Genomic DNA, 14378 nt, shown 5'->3' on the forward strand with positions numbered 1-14378 from the left:
CCCGCAACAAGACCTTGAGACGCAGGTGCCTCAGCACAGGATAATGGATGCTACAGTACCATGTTTAGGGCTGGATTGTCAAGTGCCACAGGTGGGGTTATTTTCTAAAGTGCTCAGCTCCCACTGTGTTACTTAAGCTATGGCCACACTTGCAGACGTAGAGCACCGGGAGTAAACAAGTCCTTGGAGACAGCATCAGGGAAAGCACTGCTGTGTGTTCATGCTGTGCTCCTTTTGACTGTGGAGCGTGTCCACATTAGCAGCTCTTGCAATGCCACAGACAGCAGTGCATTGTGGTATCTATCCCAGTGTGCAAGTGGCTTCAGCTTGCTTTGGAAAGGGTTTGCAATGCCTAATGGGGCAGGCGCAGCGTCACATGATGCCCATTTCCCAATCCCATTGTTCTATGGGCATCCGACTAGATTGCCAGCTGCTTTTCAAATGAGGGGGTGGGGAGTGTGACAGGGAGTATGTTGTGTGTATGTGGGGGGAGAGAGAGACAGTATGTTTTGGGGGGCAGAGTGTGTCAGCATGCTACCTTGTAAGTTCAGATAGGGGGAAGGGGAAAACCTGACATCCGCCGCCCCCCCCCCACCCACACCCACACCCACCTCTGCAGCAGGAGCATTCCACAGTAAGGGTTTGTTTTGTGTCCCGGGGCTGTCAGAAAGGAGCTTTGAAAGGGAATATCCGCATGCCTGCAGTCAGAGTTCAAAACAATGACCAGAGTGCCCACTTGACTTCAGGGGATTATGGGACGTTTCCAGAGGCCAATCACAGCACAATAATGCCACACGTCCTCCTCGCTCACACCCCTGCGCTCCAGCCCAGCAATTTCTATGCTTCTCGTGGAGGTGGATTACCAGGAGCGCTCCAGCTGCAGAGTCCAGGCGCTCAAAGTGCCTTGCCAATGTGAACACCTCAGGAGTTATGGCGCCCGGGGCTGATTTAATGTGCTCTAACTTGCAAGTGTAGACAAGGCCTTATGGCCATAATGTCGGAGGAACTCAGCACCCAGCATGCTGAGCTCTATTGAAAACCAGGCCCCCAAGGATCATTTTAATGCTCCACATCGCTCCAGGGCTTTCCCAGCAATGATGCAGTTAAACATCATGGAAGGCATGGATGCTCACCACTGCTCAGGATCAGCTTCTTAGGTGCTTGGGCAAGGGGTTCAATTCAAATGTATCTTTCCTTTGTCTATTTCCCTGAAGATGGGTATTGCTCTCTACAGGGCAGCCTGGAATAGCCTCTCGCAAAGAGCTAGTTGACTCTGTGTGATACAATGAAAAGAAAATGCATTACACACACAAGGGAGGGTCCAGAAAGAACCACGTGTTTCCATGAATAGTTTCCTTGGCTAGTCACCAAGCATTCAGGGGCAGCCTGTACTGGCTAGGAGGAATAGAACAAATGAAGACAGCCATGATTGCTCTGTGATTCATTGGCTAATACCCTTCCATGAATCATTTGTGCTTCATAAACCTGCAGCTGTTCTCTGCCAGCTCTTTGAAAACATACAGAGAGGAGGACCTCTTGTGTGCTTTACTGCTCCTCTTGTCAGAACAGCTGAGCTTAGTTCTGCAAGATCCTCTGAAAAGTCCTTACCTGAGGCTTGATAGAAACATCTGTGTGTGAGAGAGGGAAATTCCCAGGAGGCCTTGAGCAGTGGCAGAGGTTTTGGTGTAGCGGGTATGTAGTGACTGCCTCACCCAGGGTTGATTAGAGCCTAAGTTGAAAGTCCATTGCCCACCCCCCACAACAACGCACATGATTCTGGCAAGTCTGACATCTCCCACTTTAAATACATGGGACCCTTGGGAGGTGTCGATCAGCAGGGGATCTGGCCCAGGGCAGGGAGAGTGAAATACTAAAAAGGCAACCCAGCGACAGTAACAGGCGGTACCTTTTGCTGTTTGGCAGTGAAGATGTCATCAGAGAGCTCCCCCTTTTTTGGGGGGGTTGGGGGGATGGAAAAGTGTGGTCATCTAGTTAGACTGGGAGATTGGGTGAAGTGAAAAATCTGATCCCGTGGAGCTTAGGGGAGGTGGGTGCATTGTTCAAGATACACAGCAGATCCTCAGCGGGTGTCAATCAGCCAAGGGAGCTATACTGATTTACACCCACTGAGGATCTGGCTCACAGTGATAACTTGCCGGTACTCAATAATGACAAAAATCAAAGTCTCCTATCCAGATCTCATTATTAATTATTGGTGTTACAGTAACACCTAGAGGCACCGGTGAAACTCAGGTCCCCATTGTGCTAGGCTTAGTGTGTGTGTGTGTGTGTGTGTGTGTGTGTGTATATATATAGAGAGAGAGAGAGTTTACAATCTAAATAGACAAGACAGGCAAATGCTGAGAGAGGAAACAGAGACATTGAGCATGACTTGCCCAAAGTGTCCCAGTAGGACTGTAGCAAAACCAGGAATAGAATTCCTGACTCCTAGTCCAGTGCATTAGCTACTAATCCACAACAACCCTCACCCCTCAAATTATGCTCTCCTCAGGGCAGCCCAGAACCATAAGCCGCTGTGTTATTTCTCTGCCTTAGCCAGTGTGCTTTGTGGGGGATTAGACTGTGTCAGCTCCCTGCCACACCGGTCTGTCCTCTTCAACCACAAGCTCCTTGAGACTCCTCCAGTCTTAACCTTGCTTTGTAGATAGCAGTCAGTGAACTCCAGTAATTGAGTTCCCCAGAGATGTCTGTCTGTAGTTTCCAGTCCCTCTCACTGGATACTCGGAAATTATTACATTGCTGCCCCGAAAGAGACAGTGTATACACCAGCCTGCTAGGTTAGCTAAGTACTCTCTCTATATTTAATATAATTGCACTGAGATAGCTTAGAATAAAACTAAGAATAAGTTTATTAATAAAGAACAGAGATTTAATTGATACTAGGCCAGTATAAAAGAGAGAAAAAAGGGTTACAAAAATAACATATTTTCTAGAGCCTAAAATGTAATTTCTTAAAAGTTACACCTTTGCTTAAAACGGTTTCTCACTTACAGCAAGTTATCAACAGCTCCTTCTCTTCAGGCCAAGAAGATTCACCATTCACAGGCTCAGAGATTGCTGTTCCCCTAGTGATGGATGACTAGAATGTCTTTTTGTTCCCTGTATATTTTATGTTGTTCATTGTCTTTGTCTCAAGAGCCGGGAAGAGCATGGGCATGCAGACTTTGCTCACTAAACTGTTTCCTCCTCCACTTGATTGCTTTGTTTACCTTATATGTAAATGTACTTTCATTGTTCTCTGCCTGTAACCAAGCCAGTCAACAGTGAAATCCCCATTCCTTTGGCTAGGGCAGATATGCTGTATACACTGCCTCCAAAACACATTTGAAGAATGTGTTTCTAACACACACACACACACACACACACACACACACACACCCCTTTATATACAACATCTACATACATCACACAATGATTTTTGGGACCAGCGTGTCACCAGTTTACATGTGATACCTTACGCAGACATCTTTTAATTATATATCATCACAGTGTGTGGGAGTAATGAGTGTGTCAGGCCTGACACAATTTACCGTTATATTGGGGCCTTTACCAGCGAGTATTGAGCGGCTCTTAAGGTCACACCTCATCTCCCACTCAAGCTTATCTCTTCCAATGATATCCCATCCTGGGGCATCTGACTGTCTCTTGGGAAGGGAGGGGAAAGGCTTGCCTTCCCTTCTCTGTATTAGTTGCTGTACATATGTTATAAGGATACACCGTAAAGTGTGCTGTATGGGGTGAGGACGCCCTGCTGCGCCTCTCAGGAATCTCTTACTCCCAATATGTGGCAAGCAGAAGAGAAATTCCCCGGTACCGTTTACATTGAGTGCTCAGCATAGGCTTTGGCTTCAGAGGGAATTAAGAGCTACACACACACACACACACACCCTTCCTGGAGACACCTCACTGGGGGTAGGATGCTGATGAGGACAAAGAACCAAAAGGCTCCTCCTTGCTACACATTGTTGTCATAGTGGTTTGGATTTTGTGGGGAGTGTAGGGGAAATCTAGTGCTGGTGGAAGTAAATCACTGGTAGCTTGATCCAAGAATAGCTGGGATAATTGCTCAGCAAGCTTCCCTCTCACACAGATCTGCCTGCACCTAAATCCACCACGCCCTGCTATTTCATTCCTGCATCCCCTTACATAGCTCGGCCAGTTCACCTCAACTTTGACTCCTCTTCATCTCTTATTCTACTATTTCTAGTTTCTCTCCTTTCTCCTGCCCCATCCCTACCCCCCGGGTTGTGTTATTAAACCTCAGACCTAGCCTGCTGCTGCTCCTCCTGTCTTTGGTTTGAATCTTCTCTTGGGGAAAAATAGCCACTTGTGTTGCCTCATATCCAACTGTTGGGTGGATTCACGATGTGAATAAATATCTACTAGGGACGTATTTCCATCACTGATTTAATATACACTTACATCCAGGTTGCTGTATGTGAAAGACCAATGCACCAACCTACCGTGGTTGCACTTTCTAACTAAAGCTGATGCAGTGTCAGGTGACTGCATAGTGCGGTTCTTAGTGGGGGCAAGAAAATGTTGCGGGGGGGCATCTGTATCCTGGGATCCTATGAGGGTAGGAGTGGGCTTCAGTGTTGGGTGCTGGATGGCTCAGGGGATTAGCAAGGGTCTATTGTAGACTTTTCACATTTAGGTTACTAGTTCAAATCCTACACAGCTTGGCAGCAACGGTTACAATTTCCTGGTTATTCAGTGAAATGAGTTTGTTGATCTCAGGAGGGTTCACATCACAATTTGCACTCCATGGCCCCCTTCCTGGCAGTGTTGGGCAATAGGTCAAGGACAGCATGGGCCCTAGAGACTGAATTACCTAGACATTGTCTAGGTAGGTGTAGGCTGAGGCACACAGATAGCACACTGTGTAGAAACTAGCCCCGCTGCTGCTGCTAAGTGTTCTGTGATTAAACAAAGAGTTTGGGACTTTAAATCTGTCACCTTCCAGGAACCTGAAATTCATAGGAACGTTGTTTAAAAGGAGGGAAAAAACCCTCTGATATTACAAGTCTATTCAGAGTGGATGATGGCACTACCATCCGCTCCCTCATGCTTTCGCTCAGCGATGTGGTAATTAATCTTCTCTAAGGGCATGTCTATGCTGGCAGAGTTACAGCGCCGGGAGTTACAGTGCCGCTCAGAGAGCGCTGAAGGAAAACCGCTGTTGTGTGCTCACACTGTCAGCTGCCCGCACAATAGTGTGTTCGCACTTGCAGCGGTATTTGGAGCAGTGCACTCTGGGCAGCTATCCCACAGAGCACCTCTTTCTCTTCTGCTGCTAAGAGTTGTGGGAAGACGGAGGGGGTCATGGGGCATCCTGGGTCCTGTCCCAGTGCCCCATGATGCATTGCTTTTCATCCCAGCAATCCCTGTGCTTCCGTCCGCATTTGGTGCCTTCTTTCAATGGTTTCTGTTTTGCGCGCTCTGCCTCTTCGGGCTGCAGGAATGGATCCCAAACTATTGACCAGTATGCTGCTCGCTCTGACCAACCCGTCACGAGTGGCAGTGGAGTTATTCCTTAAACTACAAAGACAAGAGGAGCGTGACATTGATCTCACCACGTGTAGTAGCTACGACACAAGATTGCTTGTGGCATTCACGGAGGTGCTGACCACAGTGGAATGCCGCTTTTGGGCTCGGGAAACAAGCACTGAGTGGTGAGATCACATCATCATGCACATCTGGGATGACGAGCAGTGGCTGCAGACCTTTCAGATGAGGAAAGTCACATTCATGGGACTGTGATGAGCTCTCCCCAGCCCTGCAGCGCAAGGACAGGAGAATAAGAGCTGCCCTGCTATTGGAGAAGCGTGTGGCGATTGCATATGGAAGCTGACTACTCCAGACTGCTACCAATCAGTCGCTAATCAGTTCAGAGTGGGAAAGTCTACTGTTGGATTCGTGTTGACGGACGTCTACAAGGCCATTAATCGTATCCTGCTCAGAAAGACTGTGACTCTGGGCAATGTATGTGACATTGTAGATGGCTTTGCACAAATGGGCTTCCCTAACAGTGGAGAGGCGATAGATGCCATGCATATTCCAATACTGGCACAGACCCCCTAGCCATTGAATACATTCATTGGAAGGGGTATTTCTCTATGGTTCTCCAGGCGCTTATGGATCACCATGGGCGTTTCACTGACATTAACACAGCCTGGTCCGGAAAGGTTCATGGCCTGTTCAGGAAGCTGCAAGCAGGGACTTTCTTCCCGGACCAGATGATCACCGTAGGGCAAGTCAAAATGTCCATTGTGATCCTGGGAGACCCCGCCTACTCCTTAATGCTGTGGCTTATGAAACCATACATGGGGCAACTTGACAGCAGCAAGGAGTGGTTCAACAGGCTGAGCAAGTGCAGAATGACTGTTGAATGTGCTTTTGGCCGCTTAAAAGCCCGCTGACGCTGCCTCTTTGGGAAGCTGGACCGATGACAATACTCCTATCCTTATAGCTGTGTGCTGTATGCTCCATAATTGTGAAGGGAAGGGTGAAAGCTTCACTCATGGCTGGACTGCAGAGGCTCAGCACCTGGAGGCTGAGTTTGAACAGCCAGAGACCAGGGCTATTAGAGGGGCACAGTGCAGCGCCATAAGGATCAGGGATGCCTTGAAACAGCAATTTGAAGTTGAAAGCCACTAATACTTTTTGCAATGCTCGGGATTGCAGTACTTGTAATGCTAGGAGGTGATTGGTGCAGACGATGCAATATGTGGGTTTAACATAATTGTATGCTGCTTTGCAGTGTTCTTTTTGCTTTCAGTTAATAGAGTAAAAATTGCTTTCAAACCAACACAATTCTTTTATTAAAAAACAACAACCGGAGGAGAGAGTCAAATAAAAAAAAAAACATCAGCAGTGAGGGGGATGAAGGAAGGGAAGGTCCCAGGAGGAGGAGGGGTCCCGGGATGGCTAAAGATTGTTGTATGTCCAGGGATCATATCCAACCTTCTCCTTCAGAGTAAAATGCAGCAGGTATTGTGCTTCAGCAGGGCCAAACTGCAGAGGGACAGGTGTTGAGTGCAGTGGTAGTGGGAGTCCACAGTGCTGGAGTGTGATGGGGGAGAAATGGAATGCCGCGGGTATAGACTGGAGTCAGGAGGTTGATAAGAGTGTGTTGGTGGTGTCTGGGGGGAGCATGAGAGAGAGTTTTGCGACAGCCGCTGCAGGGGAGGGCAGGCGCAGAGCTGCTTAGTTTGCAGTGCTAGTAGCGCCTGGAGCGTGTCTGCTTAGCGCTCCATAACCTTTAAGAGCCTCTCCGTGGCTTCATTCTGGCGTGCCGCGTTCTCCTTTCGGTCCCTCTTTTCACTGTCCCGCCACTCCTTCAATTCCTGTTTCTCGGCAGTAGAGTGCATCATCACATCACGCAAAAAGTCCTCCTTAGTTCTTGGCCGCTTTCTAATTCTGTGCAGCCATTCAGCCGATAACAAAGGGGAGGCTGGACTCCCAAGGTCATCTCTGTGAAGTTTAAATGCAACATTTTACAGAAGCAATATTGTTTGCAACACATAGAACACTAGTTCAGGGATGTAAAACAGAGCCAATACTCTTACACCTGTCACTAACTGGCTGACTCCAGGCAAGCACACGTGAGCCATAAGACTCCCAAAATGATGAGTAGCGGCAGGGCCAGGGTAAATCACTCTTCCCGGACCCTGCTGTACACTGGGCACATGGCTCTTGGGGAGAGCCAGCACTGTAGGGTGTCTTGATAATCATTCCTGTCCCCACACTTTCCACAGGATGTGATCGTTACGGAAGAGGGTGAGCAGGGAATCAAGGGAGGGTCTTCTCCAAGACTGCAGCTTCCATCCTGGCCCTTATGCAGCTCACCTGTGTGCAGCAATGGTTCCCCCACCCCCTCCCGTGATGGCACAGTGCTGTGGAAAATTTACCGTTAATGGGGCAAGAAACAAAGCAGCTCTGCTGAAGAACCTGCAGCAGTGGATTGCCCAGTATCTCCACAAGAGTTTCCTGGAGATCTCTGAGGCAGAGTCCCATGAAGTGAGGGAGTCAATCAACAGCCTGTTCCGCCACTCAGACTAAGCATGTGGTGGGAGACATGCCTGCTTTCTGTAACCCTCCTCCCCCCCACCAACTTGCTTCAGCAATTCCCAAAATCAAATCCACTTACCAGGGGCCTCCTCTCCTGTTTGCGCTTCACCAACTTCTGACAGCTGTGATTGGCTAGTCTCCAGGATAGAAAAGAGTGCTGCATGCATCTCTGACCTCCGAGCCATCTTCTGCCTCTGGATCATCCCCCATACATCCTCACCTAAGATTTCCTCCTCCTGGCTTGGTCCACTTTTGACTGGCATGTGAGCCACCGAAGTATCCACAGTGACCTTTGCAGTGGAGGTGGGGTTGCCGTCGCGTATTGTATCCAGCTCTTTGTAGCACTGGCAGCTCATGGGCGCAGCACCGGAGTGGTGGTTCGCCTCCCACGCCTTGTGGTAGGTCTTCTGCAGCTCCTTCACTTTGACCCTGCGCTGCAGTGTGTCCCAGTCATGGCCCCTTTCTGTCATGCATCGTGAAATCTGTCTGTAGGTATCATAATTCCTCCGGCTGGAGCGCAGCTGGGACTGGACAGCCTCCTCTTCCCAAATGCTGATAAGGTCCAGCAGCTCGGCATTGCTCCAAGCTGGGGATTGCCTGGTGCGTGGAGCAGGCATCGCCACCTGGAAAGATGCACTGAGACCACTGCACTAGTCACCGAACAAACAGGAAGGGGACTTTCAAAATTCCCAAGGAATTTACAGGGTGGGGATGATGTTTGGTCACCTGAGAGCAGGGCAGCAGAGTTCAAACCGATATCCAGAGAGGCAAGAACAGGCATTGTGGGACACCTCCCAGAGGCCAGTTTCAGCACTGTAACCGACCACGGTGTCTATACTAACAATAAGGAGTCCAGTGGCACCTTAAAGACTAACAGATTTATTTGGGCATAAGTTTTCATGGGTAAAAAACCACTTTTTCAGATGCAACACTGGTCTACACTGGCACGCCTCTGGTCGGGGTGATTTTTTTTTACAGCGCCATGCAATTTCCGCACACGAAGTGGCTTGGCAGTGTGTACACCTCGGGCGTTACAGCACTCAAAGCTGCTTCACTGCACACAAATTTGCCAGTGTAGACAGGGCCTTGGTGACAGTGGAGTTGGCCAAAGGCCAGGGGAAAAGAGCCTGATAGTTATTCTCCCCGATAAATACCTTCATCTCAGAGCCACTCCCATCCCATGTGCAGTGACTTTCTCTTGCCTGCTATGGTGTCATATCCTCTTCTGGGGAAAATGTTTCCTTGTAAAATCAGGACAGGCTGTGGCAGATCAGCTTTGGGGATGGGTGCATTCCCATTACTGCATTCCTATGGCTGATTTACTGATTCCTAAAACACTGGCCTATCCTGGATGTTTGCTGACCAGAGAAAAGCAAAGGGAAATTTCTCCCCGCAGTGGGCTGACCTGCCTTTCCGTAGGGCTTGTCTACATGAACAGCGCGATAGCTGCACTGATAGTTCTTTACTGAACACACAACTATGCTGTTAGGAGAGCTTCTTCCATCAGCATAGTCAATCTACTGCCATGAGAGGCAGGAGAAACCCTCCTATCAACACAGCGCTATCTACACCAGGAGTTAGGTCAGTATAACTGCATTGCTCGGGCGTGTGCAATGACCAGCAGATCATATGAAACCAATCTGCATGTGCTTCTCCCTCCTAGTATTTGTTAAAGCTGACTTTGGGAGCCAGAGCTGGCTCATGGAAAGGACTTAGGGCCTTCATGATCTATAGAAGTAAGGGATAACATACAATTAGTAAGGCTACGTTGTAGTCACGGGTATTTTTAGTAAAAGTCATGGACAGGTCACGGGCAGTAAAAAAAAAATTCATGGCCTGTGACCTGTCCATGACTTGTACTATACCCCTTACTAAATCTTGGGTGCTCGGGGGCTGCCCAGGGGCACCACAGGCACTCTGTGGGGTGGGGCGACCTGTGACCCCCGCTGGTGCTGGGGGCGTGGGGGTTGGCGGGCTGGCAGGCTCCCTACCTGGCTCCATGTGGCTCCCCGGAAGCAGGGACATGTCCCTTGGCTCCTAGACGCAGGGACAGTCAGGGGGGCTCCGTGTGCTGCCCCTGCCCTGAGCTCTGGCTCTGCAGCTCCCATTGGCCGCGCGGTTGCAGGTGGAGGCAGTGCATAGAGCCCCCAGTCCCTCCACCTAGGAGCCGAGGGGCATGTTGCTCTTCTGGGCAGCCTCCTGAGGTAAGTGCCACCTGGAGCCCTCACCCCTTCCCGTGCCCCAGCCCTGAGCCCCCTTCCACACCCAAACTCCTGCTGCTGTTGTGGGGGGCAGGGAATGGTGGCCCAAGACTGCCCTGAGCTGCTCAGGTGGCCCCTGGGCCAGCCGCACTGGCTGCTGCAGAGATCTGAGAAAGTCACAGAATCCATGACCTCCGTGACAGACTCACAACCTTAACAATTAGCCATTGGAACCCATTGCAACAGGATATCTCTTGGGCCAAATGCTTTGCAGGATTCCAAAAATGAATTGGATATTTGTTTGGCTAACAAGTCCAGAGTTACAATAGTCAGGATTAAAAATAGGCAGGAGTTTGGAAGGGATATAAACTTTCCTGCTTAAGGGTTTAAGGCAACCTCTATTAAGTTATGGAGGTTAGGAGGGAACTTTTCTAGGGGAGCAGATACCCCATAATTGTGAACTGCGGGATTTCTTGCTCCTTCTTCTGAAACAGCTGGTGCTGCCTGCTGTTGGAGACAGGATACTGGACTGAATGGACCAGGGGTCTGATGCAGTCTGGTGATCCCTAAGAGAAGTGTTGACATAAAGGATTTAGGTTCAGGCAGAAGGGGAAGTGGTTGGTACAGTAGTTCCTGCTGGTGATGGTTGTTGAGTGTAAGGAAGAATTCCAGGGAAGGGATTGAGTCATCTGGACAATGTCTAGGATGGAAGGATTTTTATCCTGAGGGTGAATCACACTTGTATAGCGCTTACTCCTTCCTGTCCATGAAACTCCTCTCCGTTCCCTGATGTTCTCATGGAGTGATTCCTGTTTGATCTGGATAGAGGATGTAGTTTGGAACAGGCCTGGGACTTGCATTTTCTTTGTTCAAATAGTGAGGTGGTAAAATGAAAAGGGGGAGGAGCATGTATCCATTTTCTTCCTGAGATGTTTCCTTACTGTGATGTTTGTGATTGCTATTATAATAGGCAATACAGTGCCCTAGTCAGGATTACGGTCCCATTGTGCAGACATGTGGGTAGCCTGGTCCCTACCCCAAAGACAGTACAATCCAACTGCAGATGAGCTATAAGAAGTGTGCCTAACAAATAGCGGGAGGAGTGGATGGGTGATAACACAATATGATGAGATGATTACACAACCTCTCTCTGATTCTGTCAGGAGTGATAGAATGGCCGTCAGGATGCAGGGGGTTTCATTTTACAGCGATGAGACTTTCTGGAGTCCCATCACTCACCATGCTGGGGTTCCTCGGTTGGGCACCTCAGCGCAGGCTTTGAGGAGTGGTTGCTGTTTGCAAGATGAGAGCAGTGATTGCGCCCTGCTGGGAAACAGGAAAACTAATAGGCTTTTCTTCTTGTGTCACATTTCAGAGACTTGCTGAGCCGGGAAGATGCGTGAGTACACGGAGAAGAAGGAGACATGCGGCACCATCTGCCTCAAATACCTGCTCTTCATCTTTAACTTCTTCTTCTGGGTAACGTGCCAGCTTTTGTGTGCCTCAGCCCATTTGTGTGCCTCACCACATCCCTCGTCAAGGGCTCCATCTATTGTTTCAGTGGCCAGGGTGATGGGATGGATAGCATGGGTGAAATCCTGGCCCCACTGAAGGCAATAGCAAAAACTCTGCTTGACTTCAGTGAGTCCAGGATTTCACCCCAGGTATCTAACTAGACCCATGCTGCCAACACTGGGGAGAAGGACTATAACCTGTCTAACCAGGAATAAGCCCTGAAATGATCAGGTATCGACAGCAGTGGGTGGCCTGAAAAAGTGCTTTTTTGCCCACTTCAGGGGATGGTGACCCAGGGCACAATTCTTAAGGCATCAGATACTCCAGGGCAGCCCATAGACAAAGGACATCATTCAGTTCTCTCTCGTTCTGCCCAGCGGCATAGCACAGGTTGGCAGTGGAACGAAGATGGCTAGGCTGGGATTATGGGGGTAGTAGCTGTGGTTATGTCTACACTAGAGTTTTTACCTCAAGTTAATTGCTTACCAAAGGATCAGATTATAGTCAGCCACAGACATTCGTGGGCTGGAAGAAATGATTGGGGAGGGTCCAGACTAGCCTTTACAGAGGAATGAATTATGAACTGCCTCAGTGAATTGGCAACCAGGTAAAAACCTCTAGGGAACACAAGGCCCATAAAGAGGAAGGGGAGCCTGAAGGAGAGACGTTGGTTCACCCAATGTGCCCTGACTGTGGGAATATTCCTGTGCTAATGTTCATTCTCACTGGAGTTTAGCTAACCAGGATTCCCACCTTTTACAGCCTTGCCCCGCAGTGGTTCTGTTCTGGAGGGAGGTAGACACACTTGTTGTTTAGAAGCAGTCAGTATCACTCCTGGATCAGCCAGCAAGGGTGCAAAGCAAAGCATCTCCTCCCTCTCCTCTTCTCCATTCCCTGCATCTAGGCAGTGCTCAAGCAATTGTGAGAGCCAAGAGCCTGGTTAAGGTTGGAAACTTAGAACACCAGTTACAAAGTTCCAGTTACAAAGAACTCCAGTTACAATGTGTGGGCAAACCCCCAGCCAGCTGTCATCCCCTTCCAGCTGGAATATTGTGCCTTGACTCCTTGCAACCTCCCAGGGCCCTTGAGAGACTGAGGAGAGAGGAAGAATCAGCTTTATTTAAGGCCTGATCCAAAACCCATTGAAATCAGTGGGAGTCTTTCCCTGAACTTGAATAGGTTTTGGATCAGACCCTCAGTCAGCAAGCTGAAATCTGATCCCTGTGGCACAGCAAGGGATGCCACTTCTGAAAAAGAGGAAGTGCCCACCTCAGATGCATCTCACCAGCTTGCCTCTCTCTTTATTAAGCTGGCGGGTGGGGCGGTGATGGCGGTGGGGATCTGGACTCTGGCCGAGAAGAGCGACTACATCAGTCTCCTGTCCTCCAACACGTACATGGCGACCGCCTACATCCTGGTGGTGGCGGGAATTGTCGTCATGATTACCGGCATCCTCGGGTGCTGTGCCACCTTCAAAGAGCGGCGGAACCTGCTGAGAGTGGTAAGGTTTCCTATTTGCCCTAGGAAAGCGCGGGGCACCGAACATCTTGTGTGTATGAGGAGAGAGTTGCATCTCTGTTCCTTAGGATCTGGAGAGCCATACCGAGGACTTGCCCGCTCTCTCTGTTTGGAATGGATGGCCTCTATTACAGAGGAGACTTTATTGGTTTCTGTGCGTTTCAAAAGGTGCTAAATAATAAATATACGGTGCTTTTCATCTGAGCATGTCAAAACATTTCCAAGCAAAGGAAATGTTCGGGCTGGTAGGGAAAAAATGGGAATAAATTCAGGAGAGAAGGCAGGTGGGACAGTTTAAAACCAAAAAATAAATAATTGTGTTTCCACTTGATTCAAAGCAAAACATTTCTTTTGATTGGTTTGTTGAACATTGCAAAATTTCGAACCGTGCAAAAATTTTCACACACACACCCAATTTTTTTTTGGTCCAAAAAACAAACAGACGAAAAAGCACTTGAGATTTTTGACCAGCCCTCATAAATCTCAGTTCTGGGCTAAATTTGAGACCTATATAGGTGTAACCATGTCGCTCAGGGGTGTGAAAAATCCACACCCCAGAGTGACATAGTTATACTGACCAAACCCTCCATGAAGACAATGCTACATCGGTAGGAGAGCTTCTCCTGTCAATATAACTACTGCCTCTCGGGGAGGTGGATTAGACTGGAGAACTTTCTCCCATTAGCATAGAACATCTTCATTAAGATACTACAGTGGCCCATCTGCACTGATGCAGTGTTTTAAGTATAGATTTGCCCTAATTCTCACTCGCGCTCTCTCAAATCTCCTTTGCGGTCCAGAGGGTGGCAGTGATTCATTAAGCAGCCCATCTGCAGTGGTGAGTGTAGTGACTGAAAGCAAAGGGCCATTAATTGTCATTTCATAATAACAAAGGGGGACACTTCCACTTGGGCCTTAAGCATTCCTTCAGTTTTACAAGCTGCTGCTGGCCTGAATGTCCCATCCCCTTTGTCCGAGTGGAGTGGAGACTGGGGTGGGGATAGGGAAAGGAACCATGATGAACAATACCCTCTGTGATCCCACTTTGTG

The 14378-nt window shown here is 48.9% G+C and overlaps 1 protein-coding gene across 4 annotated transcripts in view; it reads left to right on the forward strand.

The window, feature by feature from the left end:
• The window catches only part of CD151 (CD151 molecule (Raph blood group)), a 62514-nt gene that overhangs the window by 24175 nt on the left and 23961 nt on the right, over nt 1-14378 (forward strand). For all 4 annotated transcript variants that reach the window (XM_038404944.2, XM_043517849.1, XM_043517848.1 and 1 more), the window contains 2 exons: nt 11671-11774; nt 13120-13311. In XM_038404944.2, coding sequence (XP_038260872.1) covers nt 11691-11774; nt 13120-13311 — 276 coding nt within the window. In that variant the 5' untranslated portion in view covers nt 11671-11690. The remainder of the gene's footprint in view (nt 1-11670; nt 11775-13119; nt 13312-14378) is intronic.

The sequence above is a fragment of the Dermochelys coriacea genome, chromosome 6 (assembly GCF_009764565.3).
Source record: "Dermochelys coriacea isolate rDerCor1 chromosome 6, rDerCor1.pri.v4, whole genome shotgun sequence".
NCBI lineage: Eukaryota > Metazoa > Chordata > Testudines > Dermochelyidae > Dermochelys > Dermochelys coriacea.